The sequence below is a fragment of the Stenella coeruleoalba genome, assembly GCF_951394435.1.
Source record: "Stenella coeruleoalba genome assembly, chromosome: 1".
NCBI lineage: Eukaryota > Metazoa > Chordata > Mammalia > Artiodactyla > Delphinidae > Stenella > Stenella coeruleoalba.
Window position 1 is genome coordinate 149754514 of NC_137169.1, and position 22472 is coordinate 149776985.

The 22472-nt window shown below is 38.3% G+C and overlaps 2 protein-coding genes across 4 annotated transcripts in view; one reads left to right on the top strand and one right to left on the bottom strand.

Moving 5' to 3' along the window:
• The window catches only part of DRC8 (dynein regulatory complex subunit 8), a 133180-nt gene that overhangs the window by 57734 nt on the left and 52974 nt on the right, over nucleotides 1–22472 (bottom strand). For 2 of the 3 annotated variants that reach the window (XM_079914060.1, XM_079914059.1), the window contains exon 2: nucleotides 6239–6323. In XM_079914060.1, the coding sequence (XP_079770186.1) occupies nucleotides 6239–6323 (85 nt within the window). The remainder of the gene's footprint in view (nucleotides 1–6238; nucleotides 6324–22472) is intronic. The other variant, XM_079914061.1, reaches the window with a different exon arrangement.
• LOC307183112 (small ribosomal subunit protein uS8-like) lies at nucleotides 18933–20973 on the top strand. The gene has a single exon (XM_079915148.1). It carries the CDS (start codon nucleotides 20212–20214, stop codon nucleotides 20593–20595), a length of 384 nt encoding a protein of 127 aa, XP_079771274.1. The 5' UTR covers nucleotides 18933–20211; the 3' UTR covers nucleotides 20596–20973.

Here is a 22472-nt window from a genome sequence, read left to right on the forward strand (position 1 = left end):
TGATTCCACTTACATGAGGTACCTAGTATACTCAAACTCATAAAGATAGAAAGTAGAATGGTGGTTGCCAGGAGCTTAGGAGAGGGGAGAATGGGGAGTTATTGTTTAAAGGGTATGGAGTTTCAGTTTGGGAAAATAATGTTCTGGAGATGGATGGAAATAATGTGAATGTACTCAATACCCTGAACTATACACTTAAAAATGGTTAATTTTATGTTATGTATATTTACCACAATAAAAAATACATACAAACACGTGTACTTGCATGGACTATCTCTGGAAGAATTAGAGAAACATAATAAATCTTGCCTTTAGAAAAGGGAACCAGATAGCTAAGTGAAGAGATTTACCTATCACTATATATTTTTTGTACCTTTAGAATTTTACCCTATGTGTATATATTATCTATTCAAAAATTTAATTTTCAATCACACTTATTGATTGAAGTCTAAACATAGAGCAGGAAAATGTATATAAGTATATATAAGTCAAAATGTATTATAGTCTATGTTTTGTATGAGGCAAAATAAAAATGCCCCTAATTAATGCTACTGAAAACTTGCCTCAATGTTTTTCAAGATGCAACCTTCAAAAACTATTTAACAAGGAAAATGGAAGATAAAATGAACTGCTTCAGAACTTAAAAGATCAAAACAGGACACCCAGATATAAGTAAAAAGTTCTTATGCGACTAAAATATAACATTGCTAATCCAGATTAAATAGAGGAAAGTCAGATCTAAATTATGTACTTCAAGAATATAAAGTAGAGGGCTTCCCTGGTGGCGCAGTGGTTGAGAGTCCGTCTGTTGATGCAGGGGACACGGGTTCGTGCCCCGGTCCGGGAAGATCCCACGTGCCGCGGAGCGGCTGGGCCCGTGAACCATGGCCGCTGAGCCTGTGCCCCGCAACGGGAGAGACCACAGCAGTGAGAGGCCCCGTACCAAAAAAAGGGCTTCCCTGGTGGCGCAGTGGTTGAGAGTCCTCCTGCTGATGCAGGGGACACAGGTTCGTGCCCCGGTCCGGGAGGATCCCGCATGCCGCAGAGCGGCTGGGCCTGTGGGCCATGGCCGCTGAGCCTGTGTGTCTGGAGCCTGTGCTCCGCAACGGAAGAGGCCACAACAGTGAGAGGCCTGCGTATTGAAAAAAAAAAAAAAAAAAAAAAGAATATAAAGTAGAATAATAATACTAGCTAATATTGTTCTAAGCTTTAAATCCCAAACTAATTCGTTCCAAGTTAATATTGTTCTAAGAGCTTTAAAAATGTCCACTGACAACAGCTGTTCTCAAACTTTTTGGTCTCAGAACCCCTTTTACATGCTTAAAAATTATTCAGACCCACAAACAGCTTTTGTTTGTGTGAGTTATATTTATCTATATTTACCATACTAAAAAGTACACCTCAAAGTTTAAAAATATTTATTTACTAATTCATTTAGAAATAATGATAAACCCATTATATGCCTACATAAATAAAATTTTTATGAAAAATAACTATATTTTCCAAAACAAAAAATAAATTTAATTAGAAAAATGGCACTGTTTTACATGTTTGCAAATCTCTTTAAGGTCTGGCTTAACAGAAGGCAGCTGGATTCTCATATCTGGTTCTGCATTCAATCTGTTACAATATCACACATGTAGCTTTTGAAAAACTCCAATATAACTTGTGAAAAATGAGAATGAAAATAGCAAATACTGTCTCAGATTTTTATGAAAATAGTTTTGATTTCACAGACCCCTGAAAGAGTCCTGTGGATACACAGGGGTATACAAACCATTTTGAGAACTACTTACTTACATCAATACTATGTGGCAAATGTAAAAACTGAGGCACAGAGAGAATAAATCAATTACAGTCACAAAGCTAGGAATGAACCCAGAAAGTCTGATTCCAATCCCCAGGGTTGCCCCTCAGAGCCAGGAGGAAAGCAGCAGGGGCCCATTTCATAATGTTTTACATAATGATTAAAAAAAAACCCACTGGCTGCCTGGCAGTCACAATACCAGACCTCCACTCCACCTAATGTGCTAAAATTTCAAATTAAATCTTTTAATTCATGCCAAGCAGAGGTAAGGGGTGCTGGTCTGCCCTTCAAGGGAAACAGCATCACTTGAAGGATCAAGCACATTAGGGCAGGAATAGCCAAATGCCCTGGAAGCTTCTCAAGAACAGCTGTCTCTTCCAAACCGAGCTATTATGTCTGTCTCTGGAACTCTTACCCCATTCAGACCCCTCCTTACACCATTCAATCTACACAGAATACTGCCTTCAATTCTTAATTAAAATGTTCAAAAAGAAGACTAATAAAGAGACTAGTTCTATCAGATAGTAAAGCATACTATAGATTGATAGCAATTAATATAGGACTGTCCTAGTATATATGATCAGGAGGTAAGGCAATAGATCAGAACACATAGCCTAAATTAGACTCAATTATAGAAAATGCAGTACATTATAAAGTGGATCTAATAATTCAAGAAGTAAATAAACTGAACTGTTTAGCAATTTGAAAAAAAATCTATTTAGACCTTCACTTTTAATCATATGCCAAAATAAATTCTAGCTAGATGAACTGTTTTTACAAATAGAGGAGCCTGCTGAGGCTGGGCAAGGCAGGACCAGACCTTATTCAGCACTGCATTCCCAGGCCTCTTCCAGGGCTGCGGCACAGCTGCCCCAAAGAGAAGAAACTAATTTGAGTTTCAACTCTGTGGCTAGTCTATTATTCGATCTTGGGCAAGTCATTGTGCTTCTTGGTCCTTAATTTCTGATTTATAAAGAGTGGATAGTAATGATACCTGCAGCATGAGAACACTCACTGTAAACTTTAAAGTGCTATACAAATTAGCAGAAGGAGTATAGAAACTGCATTCATCCATGTTCCTACCACTCAGATACGCTTATCATTAATATTTTAGTGCTAAAAACAATGCCAATTTTCTTAGTAATTTTATTTTATAAAGTAGACATTTTAAGAACATACACTTTTCCTCGGGGCCTCAGTACAATTATTTTAATTCTGAATGGGTAAAAGATGCAACCCCTAAACATGTTTATTTCCCCTGAATTGGCCCTTCTATCAAAAAAAGGCCTGGGGCTTCCCTGGTGGCACAGCGGTTGAGAATTTGCCTGCTAATGCAGGGGACACGGGTTCGAGCCCTGGTCTGGGAGGATCCCACATGCCGCGGAGCAGCTGGGCCCGTGAGCCACAATTACTGAGCCTGAACTTCGCAACGAGAGGCCGCGATAGTAAGAGGCCCGCACACCGCGATGAAGAGTGGCCCCCGCTTGCCACAACTAGAGAAAGCCCTCACACAGAAACGAAGACCCAACACAGCAAAAAAAAAAAAAAAAAAAAAGGCCTGGCATCAGGGATTTGGGAAATTTTCTCTTCACTGCTACTTTCAGGAAGCCTCAAAGCAGGAGATGAGCCCATGAAATCCATGAAGGGTGGGGTGGAGGGGAGCAGGGAGGGAAGGGGCGACACAGCCCAGCAAGACACCGAATTAGAGAAACGCTGACATGACCTTAAGCAAACTATTTACCTTCTCCTAGTCTCCAAAAACTGGAGATGCCAACCCTTACTGTACCAATAAAAAGACTAAAATGAGGTAATGTACACAAAAACCCTTAGCACCCAACTATAGGGAGACGTCAGAGAGCAAGGCTTGAGTAAATGCTGGTTTCCCTTCTCTGTTCCCCCTCTCTTTCATAAAGCTATCCTGGTTCTTGTTGCACTTCCCTGACTTCTCTGACAATACCCCTCCTCTCCTTCCCCAGGAGAACCCTTCCGCTCCAGTGAGAGGTCTGAGGTAAAGGCACGTGCCATCCATATATTTATTCAAATTGCAGGCAAGAGTCGCAAGCTCCCCACCCCATCCCAAACCCTATCAACCACCACTACTGTCCCACCGGGTTTCCCGCTAGGATACTCACACTGCGGAGTGTCATTGACAAGGCATGCAGTGAGGCTGGCGCCACTTTGAGCTGTGCAGTGCTCAGCCCTGCACTTTACCCTCACACTTCCCTGGCAATGGCTGAGCCAAGCCTCCCACAAGGCCGACTACAGTTGCAGTGCTGGAAGTTAACTCCACTCTCTACCTTATCCACTGCAGTAAAGCCCATGAACATAGTTGAGTACCAAACAAAACTTTGTAAGGTGTTACTATAAAGTAATGAAACTGACTGCACTTATCACTCTCCTTTCCTGTAATCACACCTTGTACCTTCAGGTGTGAGAAACTAAGGAATACATATACAGTCAGCCCTCCGTATCCATGGGTTCCACATCCAAAGATTCAACCATCCACAGATCTAAAATACTGGGAGAAAAAACCCCAGAAAGTTCCAAAAGCAAAATCTGAATTTGCCACATGCCACAGGCAACTATTTACATAGCATTTACACTGTATTAGGTACTATAAGTAATCAGAGATGATTTAAAATATATGGGAGGGACTTCCTGGTGGCGCAGTGGTTAAGAGTCCGCCTGCCACTGCAGGGGACACAGGTTCGCACCCTGGTCCGGGAAGATCCCACATGCTGCGGAGCAACTAAGCCCAAGTGCCACAACTACTGAGCCCGCGCTCTAGAGCCCGTGAGCCACAACTACTGAGCCCACGTGCCACAACTACTGAAGCCCACACACCTACAGCCTGTGCTCTGCAACAAGAGAAGCCACCACAATGAGAAGCTCATGCACCGCAACAAAGAGTAGCCCCCGCTCACCACAACTAGAGAAAGCCCGCGTGCAGCAACGAAGACCCAATGCAGCCATAAACAAACAAATAAATTCATATATAAAAAAATAAAATATACAGAAGGATGTAGGTAGGTAATATGCAAATTCTATGCCACTTTTTATAAGGGGTTTGAGCATCCCTAGATTTTGATATCCTCGAGGGGTGAGGGGTTGGGGGTGAGTCAGGGAGGAGTCGGGGTGTGCCTTGGAACCAATCCTTTGTAGATACCAAGGGACGATCGTAGCTACAATTTGTCATACATAAAACCTCCTATTGTTCATTCAGTTTAGCTCAAATTTAAAGCACTTAGTCCTGGGAGTTCCCTGGCAGTCCAGTGATTATGACTCTGCACTTTCACTGCCGAGGGGCTGGGTTCAATCCCTGGTCGGGCAATTAAGATCCCACAAGCCACGCGGGGGGCAAAAAAAAGCACTTAGTCACTTCCAACTGTTTTCTTGGCCTCTGTACTACTAGTTTCTGACTCTTGAGATTGTGATCCCATCAAATACTCCTCATTCAGCTTGGTCTCCTGGAACAATGGTTTCATTGCCTTTCTTTGATGTACATATGTGGCATAGATTCTACAGCTTCTGTTTTATGCATGTATAATCTCCTCTACCTTTTTGCCTCTTCTTTTTTCACACTATTCTTTGTCTCCTGTCCTCCATTCTAGATCTACCAGTATTCATGTCTTTTTCTCATCTTTTTATGTTCTTTTGTTTTGGTTCTTTTGGTTATTTTACTCAAGGAGTGTATCATGTTTAAGTATTATTAATCCTTCTTTGTAATATCATGTTCATAGCTTCATTATACATAGCTATGTATTTTATTTTTTTAAATTTATTTATTTAATTCATTTATTTTTGGCTGTGTTGGGTCTTCATTGCTGCGCATGGGCTTTCTCTAGTTGCAGTGAGCAGGGGCTAGTCTTCCTTGCAGTGTGTGTGCTTCTCACTGCAGTGGCTTCTCTTGTTGCAGAGCATGGGCTCTAGGCACGTGGGCTTCAGTAATGTGGCTCACAGGGTCTAAGAGCACAGGCTTAGCTGCTCCGCAGCATGTGGGATCTTCCCGGACCAGGGATCAAACCTGTGTCCCTTTCAATGGCAAGTGGATCCTTAACCACTGAGCCACCAGGGAAGTCCCCATACCTATGTACTTTAAAAGCAAATTCTATTCATTCACTCAACAAATATATACTGAGTGCCAACTATGTGTCTAGTACTAAAGCTATAGTAGAGTTAGCCTCATTCACAGAATTTAGTCTGTAGGTTAGAATAGGCAATGTGGATATATATTCTTTCCACCAGATTATGAAGAATAATAAACAGTATAGATCCGAAGCAACAGATAGAAAAGACCTTTTACAGGGTACAGAAAAATAAGTACTTTAAATAGCATAATAAGTCCAAAGAAAGTAAAAAGAAGAGAATGAACCCTCCTCTACTTTACAAGTTGTATCAGCAATTTAGAATTAGAAGAAAACATTTCCAAACCTCACATCCACTGTATTATTTGACTCATGGTCAAATACTTCAAAAGCTTCTTTGATTTTTTTGTGAAATTCTGCTACTGCTATCTCTGCAAAAGAAAAAGTAAATAAAAATTATTTTTTTAACTTTAACTTCAAAACAAAAATTTCAATAACTAGAAATTCTAGGAAGGAAGAACATGGCAGAACTCCTTCCTAATATTTTTTATTGCGGGGGGTGGGGAGAGGCTCTGTAGGAGAATGTCTTTACGCAGAGGAGAGGCATGCTGAACTCTTTAAGAGTGAAATGTTATGATGTTTGCAATTTACCTTTCTCCCCGCTTCCCAATATTCTTTTTTTTTTTTTTTTTTGCGGTACGCGGGCCTCTCACTGCCGTGGCCTCCCCCGTTGCGGAGCACAGGCTACGGACATGCAGGCTCAGCGGCCATAGCTCACGGGCCCAGCCGCTCCGCGGCACGTGGGATCTTCCCGGACCGGGGCACGAACCCGTGTCCCCTGCATCAGCAGGCGGACTCTCAACCACTGCGCCACCCAGGAAGCCTCCCAATATTCTTAATGTATCATTTGGCATGTTAACTTCCTCTAGAGATCTCAAAGACGGAGTTTTTAAAACAACTTTTTTACTGAGGCATAATACACAAACAAGAAAGTACCAAAGGTGCACTTATCTCAAGTATACAGCTTACTGAGTTTTTATATATGTATATAGTCACAGAGCTGAACTACCACCCAGATCAAGATATAGAACATTTCCAGCACCAGCCTATCTTCCATCTCAGTTTGGGTAGATCCTAGCCTGAGAAGCAGAAGGAATCCAGTGCCACAGATATTGTGTTTCTCTAGTGTGTCCACCTGTCTTGCTTTACTCTATGCTTGAGGAGGATGGAAATTGGGGAGTGGGAGGCATACAAAAGCAACATGTTACACTCGCTCAAAAAACTTTCAAACTGGGCTTCCCTGGTGGCGCAGTGGTTGAGAGTCCGCCTGCCAATGCAGGGGACGTGGGTTCGTGCCCCGGTCCGGGAGGATCCCACATGCCGCGGAGCGGCTGGGCCCGTGGGCCATGGATGCTGGGCCTGCGCGTCCGGAGCCTGTGCTCCGCAACAGGAGAGGCCACAGCGGTGAGAGGCCAGCGTACCGCAAAAAAAAAAAAAAAAAAACTTTCAAACTAGTTTTGAAACTAAAACTTACTTAGATGAAACAATTAAAACGTCATTTATTCAGTAAATATTGATTGAGTACCTACTATGTACTACACACTATTCTAAGTGCTACAGTTAGAGCAAGGAACAAAATAGACAAAAATTCCTGCCTCCGTGGAGATATTGTGTGCGTGGTGGGGGAGATACATAAGCTTATACACACTTGGTAAAATACACAGTAAGTCAAATGGTGCTAGAAAATATAAAGCAGGGAAGGGACATGGGTGCTGGCAATGTGGGTAGGGGCGAATGGGATGGGATGGTGGTTTGGGAAGGCCTACCTAAGTGATAAGGTGACATCTGCACAGACCAGAAGGAGGAGAAAGAGCCAGCCTTGTGAATATCAGCAGGAAGAGTTTTTAGCCAGAGAGAACAAGAAAGGCAGAATGGTAGGAAATAAGGTCAGAAAGGTATGAGTTTGAGGGTGGGGACAGATTCTATAAGGGCTCTGCAGGCTACTTTAAGGACGGTGTCTTGTACTTTGAAAGAGGTGAGAAACCACTGGAGGGTTCTAAGCAGCGAAGTGACATGGTCTGGCTTCTATTCACTTTGGCTATTATGTTAAGAATACCCTGGAAAGGAACAAGGGTGGAAGAAGAGAGACCAGTTAGGAGGATATTGCTATATTCTATTTTTTTTGGTACGCGGGCCTCTCACTGTTGTGGCCTCTCCCGTTGCGGAGCACAGGCTCCGAACGCGCAGGCTCTGCGGCCATGGCTCACGGGCCCAGCCGCTCCACGGCATGTGGGATCTTCCCGGACCGGGGCACGAACCCGCGTCCCCTGCATCGGCAGGCGGACTCTCAACCACTGCGCCACCAGGGAAGCCCTGCTATATTCTAGATGAGAGAATATTGTACTTACTATTTGAAAAACAAATAGCTTTTCTAGAAAAAGTGGAAAGAGAGAGATTAAGTATGAGTTTAGATAATTATTTTAATTATAAATATATTCTCTTTACCCTAACATAACCACTAACATAACATTTTGCTGTATTTTCCTTTCTTCGTACACAACCTTTTATAACTACCATTCATTCTCCTAACTACTTCACTGGAATGTTTTATTTTTCCAGGTTGCAACATAACCTTCAATTCTGAACAGTACCAAAGGAATGTAACAATTTATTGATAATGTTAATTTTTCTTTATTATAATAAATAACATGGCAGCAAACTTCTACTAGTTTAATAAGCAAGTAAATGTTATCTCATTATTTAAATTTACAGCTCTTTGCTTACAAGTAAGTCTAAATAATGATCCTTTATGCTTGTTTACCACCTCTATTTTCTGTTATGAATTGTCTGTTCATGTTCTCTGCTCATCCCTACTGCGATCTTCTGTTTTTTCTTAACAATTTGTATGAGCTCTTTAAATAATAAAGACTTAACCCTATGTCATGATTACTGAAAACAATTTTCCAGGTCAGTTGTTTTCATTTGTTTTCCTAAAATGAAAACAGTTCCATCTCCTTTATGATCACCAAAATCACACATGATTCCTGAAGAAAAAAAAAAAGGAAAGAAGTTTAGACTAAGTAAAAACCACTTCAAATCCTACCAAGCAGAGTTAACTACTCTTAATGTTGTCCTCTAATCTAATTTTTCACTCAACAATAAACTGTGAGCATCTTTTTATTCTCAAAAAAACCTTATTACATTATCATTTTTAGTGGCTGATATTCCATTATAGAACTTTATCATAATTTATTAAACCAACTCCCTAATTGTAGACATTTAAGTAGTTCCCAACTTTTTTGTTTTTACAATAATTCTTGAGTGAACCATTCTTCCCAATTCGTCTTTGTGCATTTGTCTTATTATCTCGCTGAAATACAATAAGTTGAATTTGTGTTAGATATTGGGAAGGCTCTTATTAGTCTTAATAGTACCGTGGGAAAATCTCACTGGTTATAATACTGCCATTGCACAAAGCTGACGTTTGCTTTTTAAATTTAAGATTATTTTTTAAGTACATTATCTTTTATTTTTATTTTAGTCACATCTGTTAAGATTTCTTCTCATCCTTTAAAGTTTAGAAACATATCCTTTGAAAGGACCACCAAAAGAGGGAGAAAATCATCCTTTTTCTATAGGTTTGGTGAATACTCAATTCTATTTTCTTCTACAATTTAAAAATACACTTACTCTTAAATCCATCTGAAAGTTATTTTGTCATGATTCAAAGTGAAAGATTAATTTCTAATCTTATTTTAGTAATTTCTAATTTACTAAGCACTTGAGTTCTTTCCTCCTACTTTATAATGTGTTATAATCCTCTATGTGATGGAGACTAGTTCTATTGATTGTCTATTCTATCAATTCCATTCTGAATTGCATTTCTAGTCTTACACCATTACCATCCTATTTTACTTATTACCACTGTTATTGGTCTTCTTTTTAGGAATGTTCTTTAATATTCTCACCCGTGTATTCTTCCTAATGAAATTTAGAAATCCAAATAAAATTTAGAAATTCCAAATAAAACACCATTGGGAGTTTTATTGCGTATTGCAATGAAGCTATATGCCGAGAAAGAATTAACATTTTAAAATAGTTTTCGGACTTCCCTGGTGGCGCAGTGGTTAAGAATCTGCCTGCCAATGCAGGGGACACGGGTTCGAACCCTGGTCCAGGAAGATCTCACATGCCATGGAGCAACTAAGCCTGTGCATCACAACTACTGAGCCTGCGCTCTGAAGCCCACGTGCCACAACTACTGAGCCCGCGTGCCACAACTGCTGAAGCCTGAGCACCTGGAGCCTGTGCTCTGCAGCAGAAGAGGCCACCATGGTGGGAGGCCCGTGCACCACAGCAAAGAGTAGCCCCCGCTCGCCACAACTAGAGAAATCCCGTGCGCAGCAACAACGACCCAACATATCCAAAAATTAAAATAAATAAAAATTTTAAAAGTCTTTGAGACATTCTAAAGAAACTTGTTAACTTTAATGCAGCATTTTCCAAATTTACTGGATCATGGAATCTCCTTTTTCCAATTGTCATCTGTCAGGAATAAATAATGCTTTAATTGACATTTGGAACTTCCCTAACTCAGGAATCCTCACCCACTGGACACAGGTATGATGTGAATGGATTACAGGGGCATCCGAAAATACTGATGCTCTCATTTCTCAGTGTGGCCAGGTCGAGGTTGGGCAGCAAAACGCAACTATTCCAGGGCTTCCTAGCAGGAGGCTCAAAGCAGTACAGGATCTGATGGCAAGCCCCTTGGTCACACAGGTGGCAAGCACAGCAAATGCTATCAGGTACCCACTGCTCCACACTTGCCATGAAGGCGATCTACCACATGGGCTCCTATTTCAGAAGCCAGAAATCAAATGCACCACTGCTTATCACGGACAAGGAATCCATGGAGCCACTGGAATAGTTCGTGTTCCACATGCCCATGGAACATAATATACAATCCAGTGTTGAGACTGAGGAGGCTTGTGGCTCTAAGAAACAGCCCCCAATCCTTATCTTCACATATATTGGCTAATTCTATCCCTGTGCAGCTGATGGGCCCTTTTAGTATCAGCCAAGCCTGCATCATGGCTCTAACAACACATACATGTTATATAAATTAAATCTTCACCATTATTTTTAAATAACTGATATGAGAAAGTTCAACCGGATTAAAAAACCATTTGCATTATATCACAAAATTTTCTAAGTTACATTTATTAATTAAAGGAGGAGTTTTTGACAGAAACAAACTCACAGACATAGAGAACAAACTAGTAACTAGTGGTTATCAGTGGGGAGAGGGAAAAGGTGAAGGGTGAGACAGGGCTATGAGATTGAGAGACACAAACTACTATGTATAAAATAAATAAGCAACAAGGATATATTATACAGCACAGGGAAATATGCCATTATTTTATAATAACTTTAAATGGAGTATAATCCATAAACACTGAATCACTATGTTGTACACCTGAAACTAATGTAATATTTTAAATCAACTACACTTCAATTTAAAAAGGATACATTTTTGAGATTATAAATATAATTTCAACTGTTTTAAATTTTTTAGTGGTTGAGAAAAATACTTTTACATTTTTACATAAAGTTTCCCATTGGTAATAAACTATCAAAAATTGAGGAGCGGGCTTCCCTGGTGGCGCAGTGGTTGAGAATCTGCCTGCTAATGCAGGGGACACGGGTTTGAGCCCTGGTCTGGGAAGATCCCACATGCCGCAGAGCAACTAGGCCCGTGAGCCACAACTACTGAGCCTGTGCATCTGGAGCCTGTGCGCCGCAACAAGAGAGGCCGCGATAGTGAGAGGCCCGTGCACCGCGATGAAGAGTGGCCCCCGCTTGCCACAACTAGAGAAAGCCCTCACACAGAAACAAACACCCAACACAGCAAAAATAAATTAATTAATTAATAAACTCCTACCCCCAACATCTTCTTTAAAAAAAAAAAAAATTGAGGAGCTTGGGCTTCCTTGGTGGCGCAGTGGTTGAGAGTCCGCCTGCCGATGTAGGGGACACGGGTTCGTGCCCTGGTCCGGGAGGATCCCACATGCCGCGGAGTGGCTGGGCCCGTGAGCCATTGCCGCTGGGCCTGCGTGTCCGGAGCCTGTGCTCCGCAACGGGAGAGGCCACAACAGTGAGAGGCCCGCATACCGAAAAAAAAAAAAAATTGAGGAGCTTATATTTAAAAATCTGATCAGGAATTGAAAACAGTCATCCCTCGAATCCACAGGGAGATTGGTTCCAGGACCCACAATACCAAAATCCGAGGACACTCAAGTTCCTTATATAAAATGGCATAGTATTTGCATATAACCTACACACATCCTCCCATATATGCTAAATCACCTCTAGATTACTTATAATATCTAATACAATGTAAATGCTATATAAGTAGTTGCTGGGCACACTGCAAATTCAAGTTTGAATCTGAAATTGAAAGCTTCGTGTTGTAAACATCTCTATACCCATCACCTGTATCAAACTATGACTAATATTTTGCTGTTTTTTGCTTCTTCCCTATGTCTCTGTCTCTAAGTAAATTGCAGACATTACAATTATTCATCCCTAAATACTTCAACACGCATCTCCTAAAAATAAGGACATCCTCCTACGTAACCCCAATATAATTATGACATCTTTAAAAATTAACAAAAATTCACTAAAATCATCTAATATCTATTCAATATATAAATTTCTAAATTGTACCATAATGTCTTTTTTATAGTTATTTTTTCAACTTACACTCTAATTAAAGTTTCTGTACTACATTTGGTTTTAATATTTTTTGGTCTCTTTTAAACTACCACAGTCCTTCATCCTTCCCTAGTCTCCTATCCCCCTATGAAATTAGCTTGTGGAAGAGACCAGGCTATGCAATGTCTTATAAAATGTCCTACATTCTGGACTTGTCTGATAGCAGTTCTTGTTTCACCTTCATGTTAAAAAACTACTTCTCCATTAAGTTTCATTCCTTCAGGACATATCACCTGCTACGCCTTCTCACTGCTGTCTTTTACTGATTCTCTGATCACTTTCCTCCAAATTTATCACCCCAACTAATTCCGTTTCCAACAACCCATCCTCACAGTTCCATTTGATCATCAACACCTTTTGATTCCACTTATTAAATCTTTTAAAATCTGTCTCCCTCCTTCCATTTCCACTGCCACTGCTTAAGTTTAGACCTTCATCACTTCTGAACTGGATTTTAACACAGTCACTTCCTGTCTTTTTGCCTTTAGTCTCCTTTCCCTCCATTCCCATTCCATCCTTCAAACCATAGTCCACATTTTGATAGAATGATCTTTCTAAAACAAAACTTTGCTCATATGACTTCCTGATTTAAAATCTTTCAATGGTTCCCAAGGTCTTTAAAAAAAAAACATTCAGTCTCCTTAATCAGGTACACAAATCCCTTTACAACCTTGCCCCCTTTTTATCGCAAAAATGCCATTTCTCAGAACGTTCCCATACAGATTCTCCACCTTGAAAATCTTTGTAGTTTTTCAATTAATATGCTTTTTCATTGTCATTGTGATTGATAGTCTGTCTGTATGGAACAGTCCTCTCCTTTTTCTGGGCTAATTCTATTCATCATTCAAGGCAGTTTAAGATTAACACACACCTTTCTGAAGGCTACCCTCATCCTCTTTTTCGACTAGGTACCCTCCTATGTAATCATGTAGCATCCATGGATATCTCTATTATAATATTATATCAAACTATGTTGTAATCAGTGGTTTACTTATTTGTCTCCCCTTCCATACTTGTAAACACCTTGAGAACAACTTTGACACTGCCTGGAACATACTAAAATCTCAATAAATGCTTACTAAATAGTTACTCATTGCATGTGAGATAATCCATATCCCATTTGTTATGACAATTCACAATTTCCCTTTTTGGTGTTTTATTGGGTATTAACAGAATTATATTTATTTCCTTCATATAATGAAACTAGGTAACATTTAAGTTTTTTTCTATGTTATAGAACAATTTGTGTAACAAGAGAATTATCTGTTGGGTAAGAAATTGGCAAGGAAAGAATTAAGGTAGTATAACAAAATGACAGACAGTAAAATGCAGTGGTTGACAAATTCAGCAATATATTAAAAGGATAACACATCATGACCAAGTGGGATTTATTCCAGGGAAACAAGATTGGTTCAACATACAAAAATCAATCAAAGTTACATACCACTTTAATAGAATGAAGGCAGAAAAGCCACATGATCAGGACAATTGATATAGAAAAAGCATTTGACAAAATTCAACACCCTTTCATGATAATATTCAGAAAACTAGGAACAGAAGGAAACTTCCTCAACATGATAAAGGCCTTATATGAAAAACCCACAGCTAATATCATTTTCAATGCTGAAAGACAAAGCTTTTCCTGGAAGATCAGGAATAAGACAAAGATGCTCTCTTTTACCTCTTCTATTCAACATAGTATTGGATGTTCTAGCCAGAGGATTTGGGCAAGAAAAAAAAATAAAAGGCATACAAGTTGGAAAGGAAGAAGTAAAATCATCTCCGTTCACAGATGATATAATCTTATATGTAGAAAACCGTGAGTCTGCCAAAAAATCCAAAAAACAAACAAAACCTGATAGAGCTAATAAACACATTCAGCAAAGTTGCAGGATATAAAATCAACACACAAAAATCAGTCACATTTCAATACAATAAAAATTTCAATACAATAAAAACAAACAATTTGAAAAGGAGTTTTTAAAATTCCATTTGTAATATCACAAAAATATCAACCCCAAAAATACATAAGTTGGACGTCATCAAAATTAAAACTTACGTGAAATCAAAGGACACTACCAAGAGTGAAAAGACAACCCACAGAATGAGAGAAAACATTTGCAAAGCATATATCTGATAAGGAATTAATATCCAGAATATATAAGAACTCCTATAACTAAACAACAGAAAAATCAACCCAATTAAAAAATATGAAAACTTTGAATAGTCATTTCTCAAAAGAAGTTACACAAATGGCTTACTAGTACCTGAAAAAATGCTCAACATCACTAGTCATCAAATGCAAATCAGAACAAGGAGATAATACTTCATGCTCATTAGGATGTCTATTATAAAAACAGAAAATAACAAGTCTTGGTGAGGATGTGGAAAAACTGGAACTGTTGTGTATTGCTGATGGAAGTATAAAATGGTACAGCTAGGGACTTCCCTGGTGGCACAGTGGTTAAGAATCCGCCTGCCAATGCAGGGGACACGGGTTCGATCCCTGGTCCGGGAAGATCCCACATGCCGGAGCAACTAAGCCCGTGCACCACAACTACTGAGCCTACGCTCTAGAGCCCACAAGCCACAACTACTGAAGCCCGCATGCCGCAACTACTGAAGTTCGCATGCCTAGAGCCTGTGCTCTGCAACAAGAGAAGCCACCACAGTGAGAAGCCTATGCACCACAACGAAGAGTAGCCCCCACTCTCCACAACTAGAGAAAGCCCGCGTGCAGCCAAAAAAGAAAAAAAAAGGTACAGTTGCTGTTGTGGAAGACAGTACAGTAGTTCCTCAAAAAATTAAAATCTAATTACCATACAACCCAGCAATTCCACTTCTGGGTATACATCCAAAAGAATTGAAAGCAGTGTCTCAGCAGGTATCTGTACACCAATGTTCATAGCAGCATTATCCACAGTAGCCCAAAGGTGTAAACAACCCAAATATCCATTGACAGATAGATGCATAAGTGAAATGTGGCATATATATACAAGTGGAATATCACTCAGTCTTGAAATGAAACTATGACATATGCTACAACATGGATGAACTTTGAAGATGTGATGCTACGTGATATAAGCCAGATCCAAAAGAACCAATACTGTATGATTCCAATGATATGAGGAACCCAGAATAGTCAACTCATAAAAACAGAAAGTAGAATGGTGGTTGCCAGGAGCTGGGAGGAATGGAGAGTTACTGTCAAATGGGTACAAAGTTTTTGCTTGGAATGATGAAAAGTTCTGGAAATGGAGAGTGGTGATAGTTGCACAGCACTCTGAATGTACTTAATGTCACTGAATTGTGCATTTTTAAATGGTTAGGATGGTTTTTAAAAAATCCTAAAAATCAAAGTTAGAAAGAAAAAAGAAGCAACCATTCTAACGAAATTGTTCTAAAATTGATAGTGGTAACGGGTGCACATATCTGTGAATATATTAAAAACAACTGAATTGTATACTTCGAAAGCATGAACTGCATGGTATGTGAATTATATCTTAATAAAGCTGCTATTAAAAAAGATGGAAGGGATATTATAATTCTTACACTCACAGGGAAGATAATTATGTAAGTAAAAACTTCTCTTATTCTAATAAATAATGTGTGTATTTTTTTAAGTTACTAAAATATTAAAAAATATATATATGCCAATTAATGCAACTTTTAACAATTTTGTGAAGGCAGCCCATTTTATTTCTTCCTTCACAATCTAAACTTTTATTTCCTCTTCTTGTATCATTCCATTAGCTAGCTGTCCGTCTATTTGGGCTGCTGTAACAAAGTATCACAGATTTGGTATTTTATAAATAACAGAAGCTTATTTCTCACAATTCTGGAGGCTGAAAGTCTGAAATCAGGGTGTCAGCATGGTTCAGTGAGGGCTCTCTTTCAGGGTGCAGACTTATCATTGTAGCTTCACACGGTGGAAGGTGCTAGGGAGCTCTGTGGGATCTTTTTTATAAGAGCACTAATCCCATACATGAGTGACCTAATCACTTGCCAAAGGCCCCAACTACTAATACTATCACCTTTGGGAGTTAGGATTTCAACATATGAATCTGGTGGGGGACACAAAAATTCAGACCATAGCACTAGCAGTTACAGTATCTTGTTGAAAAGGTATGGTGAGATGGGACATCCTTGCCTTGTTTCTGATCTTACTGGGAAAGCTTCAAGTTTCTCACCATTAAGTCTGATGTTAGCTGTAGATGTTCTTTATCAAGTGGAGGAAGTTCCCCTCTATTCCTAGTTTACTGAGAGTTTTTAACATGAATGGGTGTAGGATTTTGTCAAATGTTTTTTCTGCATCTATTGATATGAATGTGATTGTTCTTTTTTAGTCTGTTGATGTGATGAATTACATTAATTGACTTTTTGAATGTTGAAGCGCCTTGCATACCTGGGATAAATCCCACTTGGTTGTGGTGTATAATTCTTTTTATATATTGTTGGATTTGATTTGTTAATATTTTGTTGAGGATTTTCCCATCTATGTCCATGAGAGATATTGGTCTGTAGTTTTCTTCCCTTCTGATGTCTTTATCTGGTTTTGGTATTAGGGTAATGCTGACCTCATAGAATGAGTTGAGAAGTATTCCCTCTGTTTCTATTCTCTGAAAGAGATTATAGAGAAGTGGTATAATTTCTTCCTTAAATGTTTGGTAGAATTCACCAGTGAACCCATCTGGGCCTAGTGCTTTCTGTTTTGGGAGGTTATTAATTATTGATTCAGTTTCTTTAATAGATATAGGCCCATTCAGATTGTCTACTTCTTCTTGTCTAAGAGACAAAAAGTAAAACGGTGGTTGCGGGGGCGGGGAGGATTACGGGAGGGATTGGGGGGTGGGCATTGGAGATGGGGAGATATTGTCTAATGGATAAAAGTTTCTGTTCGGTATGACGAAAAAGTTCTGGGGATGGCCAGTCATGATGGCTGCACAGCAATGTGAATGTACTTAATGTCACTGAACTGTATGTACACTTAAAAATGGCTGTGAAAAATTTCATGTTACATATATTTTTGCCACGATAAAAAAAATAATAGTATCATCTTCATAAGTTTGGTTAATGATTCCATTCATTAAAATGTGTAAAGAATTTAGATTAATGCCTGATCCATATTAAGGGCTATATATGTATTAGATACTAATTGTTGTGGTTGAATCTGGGCTTAAAGAAGTTTCCGCTTCAAAATATTGTATCACAGGATCAAGACTCTTCAAACTGATGAGGCTAACATGAATGAAGTCTTATGGAGGAAAACAATTTATTTAAAACCTTCAAATAGTCTATTATTTAAATAGATTAAAATAAGGCAAGGCTGGCTTTTTTTAATACAATTACTCTGACAGACTCCAACAGTCATATTGGTAGCTGACAATGCTACCTGAAAGAGTAAGCCCAGAGCCCAAGAAGAAAATAGCACCTATGGTATTTCAAAACAAGTAAGAAAAACAGATCTTAAATAGAGTAGACACCACAGTAAATAATACACTTCATTCTAATTTAAATGTCTTTTTGGTTATAAAATTAAAGGGCATACATATTTTAGAGACTAAAATGGGTTTAACAATTCTAATACTCCTTCTGAATACTATTATCCAAGGTTCCAGGTAGTTAAGCCAACCAACAAGCTGAAATGAAAGCATCACTTTCCCTTTCTTGCCCTTTTCTGACTAGTGATCTTTTTTTTTTAAGTATCCCTGACTTCTTTTATTTATTTAGATTCTTCATCTTGAAAATAAAAAAGCCAGACTATGTATATTACTGCCAAAATATAAGATCTGGCCTCATCATTAAGGGCTAAAATACCATGGTAACAAGTCAGAAAGCTATTAAACTATTTTCATGTTAACAGCCTAATGGAAGCTTTAAAAAGTTTTACTGTTGTCAGAAAAAATATATTTAAACTATTCAAATTAAATGAAAGTACAACAATGTGTCTTTGCAACAATGGATGTGAATGTTTGCCAAAAATATTTGGCAACTTACATTGTTCAAATCAGTATTTCAAAACAACAATGGAAATAATGTCTCTGATTTTAAAATATTTTATGGAAAAATAACTTTTATCAGGAAAAAATCTTTAGGATTATTAGAATATAACAAATGAGGTACTTAAGGAAATGATTGTTTTAAGGAATAGATTTTTTTACCTATAAGTTTATTAAAATTAAATGTAATGTGATCAAGTGTGTTATCACGAATTTTTAAAAGTATCTTGGTAATCAAAGTACTTCTCTCTAAAATTTGTGTATATGTAACATTATTGTAAGTTGGTACTAATTTAACTTAAGTTGGCCCATCATGTGTTCATTAGTTATTAACACACCAGATTAAGATTTTAGGCAAATTTTTGAGAAACTTCCATGAAGTGTTTGGCTGATGACATATTTAGGTCATTAGAGAAAAAAAAATCAATTAAAAACCTCAGAACGTAGAATGGAAAGAAAATTTAAAAGTCATGCAGCCCTTTCAACTAATGGGAAAATTTCCTCTGAAATGTGTTTATGTTGCCATGGATCAGGGTTTATTGCTCTCTACTGTCGACTAATCACTTATTTTTGGTTTTGTTTTTAAGAAGCATTGCATTGACCAAGGCTACCATTAATGAAAAATGTGTTTATGTAGGTCTTAAAAAAGAAACAAAAAAAAGATCCATACACAGTCCTCCTTCATAAGGCATAAAGTCTCATTTAAACTTAACTCTTTATTAGTCATATCAATAGAAAAGTAAAGTCATAATTCATAAATGTGCTCTGGAAATAACAAATCTCTTGCTATGGAATATGTTTAAACTATAACTTTAACATATGTCAAAAAATGCTTGGGAATTCCCTGGCAGTCCAGTGGTTAGCACTTGGCACTTTCACTGTCGTGGCCCAGGTTTGATCCCTGGTTGAGAACTAAGATCCCCTGTGTGGCACAGCCAGGAAAAAAAAAAAAAAAAAAAAGCTTGGTTGATAATCCAAGTAATTCTGTCTATTTAATTCATGGTTACATCTAATTCAATATCATAAATGTTATCTCAAAAATTAAATAAAGCTAAAATATAATATGTAACTTTTCAGTGAGGTATATGCAATTTTGTGAAGCTTGGGGAAAATATTAGCAAGAATATATTTAATTTCACAGAAATGTCATGTTCAGCAGGTGTTCTAAAAAATGTTACTTTTTTATAGAGTGCCCATTTAGCAAAATATGGAGTCACCATATGTGGAAATAAGCAGTTTTACAAGACGGTCAGATGATGAAATAATATCAGAAATACTAGTTAACAAGAACATTTTTATAACAGAACAACTGTAATATATGTCAGAGTATCTTATGTATTTTTAAATATATTGTATACTGATGGAAGGTTTATCTATTTTGATAAAATAAGAAGCTTAGCAGTATTTTTAAGAGTGTCAACAAACAGGAATACTTTTTTCAATTGTTGTGTACCCTCCATTTCCCATGAATTCTTAATACTAATTAACGGTGCTTTTAAAAATCATATCCTTGCTCTTCCCACCATCTTTCCATGCCGCCATAATGGTGCGTATGAATGTCCTGACTGATGCTCTCAAGAGTATCGACAATGCCGAAAAGAGAGGCAAACAACAGGTTCTTATTAGGTCATGCTCCAAAGTCATTGTCAGGTTCCTAACTGTGATGATGAAGCATGGTTACATTGGCGAATTTGAAATCATCGATGATCACAGGGCTGGGAAAATTGTTGTGAACCTCACAGGCAGGCTAAGTGTGATCAGCCCCAGGTTTGATGTGCAACTCAAAGATCTAGAAAAATGGCAGAATAACCTGCTCCCATCCCGTCAGTTTGGTTTCAGTGTACTGACAACCTCAGCTGGCATCATGGACCACGAAGAAGCAAGACGAAAACACACAGGAGGGAAAATCCTTGGATTCTTTTTCTAGGGATGTAATACATACATGCAAATAAAATGCCTCAGAGAACAACAACAAAAAATCATATCCTTTATGTTAACTTTGGTCAATTATCTTTCTCTTCCTTAAAAAGTAATTCAAAGTAACAAGAAACAAAATTGTACTACAGTTTCAGAAAAGAAACTAAAAAGCATAAGGAAAAGTTCAAGTTTTTGCTCCTTTACTTCCTTATAATTGGATGTAACTAGAAGAGAGATTGCAAGGTGGGGACAAACTCGACATTATTAAGGGTCGTTTTTACTAAGACGTACTAAAGGAAGTTGGATTTTATTCTAAGGGCAATAGGTATCAAGTTAGGATTTATAAAGTACGGAGTATCAGACTAGATTTATAATCAAGGAAGATCACTCTTGCTGCTAGAAGGAAAACTCAACTGGAAGCAAATAAATGGTTAGAAGATTCATACAGTGATCCAGAGAATAGATGATGAATGTATCCTCACTGCACCCTATGTTTCCCCAAAACTTTGTAATTGTTTGACTGTTCCCCCCCCCCCCCGCCGCCCCGGACGCTGACCCCCATTAGACTGTAAATTCAGTAGAGTCAGAGGCTTCAACTGTTCTCATCACGTTTATAACCCCAGGCCATAGTACAAAGCAGACACATAGTGGATACTTAGTGCTCAATAAAAGTTGTTATATGAATGATTAAATGATTAAAAAAAAAAGAATAACCACATAGATGCTAAACTTAATGCAAATACCCAATAAGCATTGCATTCTATAGCTCAGACAAGCTTCTAGCCTTTCTCTCCTAATCACCTGTGACTACAGATATACACCACCATATTTAGCCACATTTGAGAACTTAAATACAGCGATTATATAATTCTTGAAAGAATGAAGAAGATGATGGGAAAGAAACAGCAGTTCAGATAATTTCAGATGGTGCTTCCAGAATAAGTTAGTTACTAACTGGAGGCTTAGAGTGAAAAGGGTAAAGGAGAGCCCATGTTTGTTTCATTCATTAGTTTATTCATTTACTCAACAAATATTGGTTGGACATCCCTTATATACTAGGCACTGTATTCATATTTATAAATAATGTAGTCCATACACTCTGGACGCACTACTCAGATCCCATCTTTGCCAAGGTAGTATGTAACCTTGCACAAGTTACTTAACCTCTCTGTGCCCTAGTCCTCAATCTGTACAATGGAGCTAATGAGAGTTACTTATTCCATAGAGCCACCATGGGCATTAAATGCTTTATGTAAAGTGCTGGGCACATAATAAGCACTCGAAAACATAAGCTATTTTTATTCTGTTACATTGGGAATTTGTAACTTGGGGATTGCCTTTACTTTGTATCCTAAAATGTGAAATATGGAACATTTTAGCTTCATTTGCAGGATGGGTATGAAGAATAGGTTTGAACAAATTTTATACATGTAGTATATATCAGATCCAAGGGTTTTATATACATGATTTTATCTAAAAGCTAGAGCTTTGGAATCAGAGAGAACTGGCTTGAATCCACAAGGTCATACTAGCTACAGCAAAGTACCAGATTTCCCTAAGGCTCAGTTTCCTCATATATAAAGTGGGGGCGATGGTGATGATCAAGATGACGATGACGACAACTACCTTGCAACACTGCTGTGAGGATTAAAGGGAACAATGTATATAGAAACTCTGGCACATGAGAGTGCTTCGTAGGTGTGAGCTGCTATAATTATTTCCCACAAAAATCATCTGAATTAGGCATTAATATCCTTATGTAAACGATGATGTTACTGAGGCTTAAAAAAGTTAAATAAGTGACTTGAGGACAAATATCTAGTAAATGAGAAATTAAAGATTCAAGCCTAAGTCTGTATGGCTTCAAAGATTCTATTCTTTTAGCTA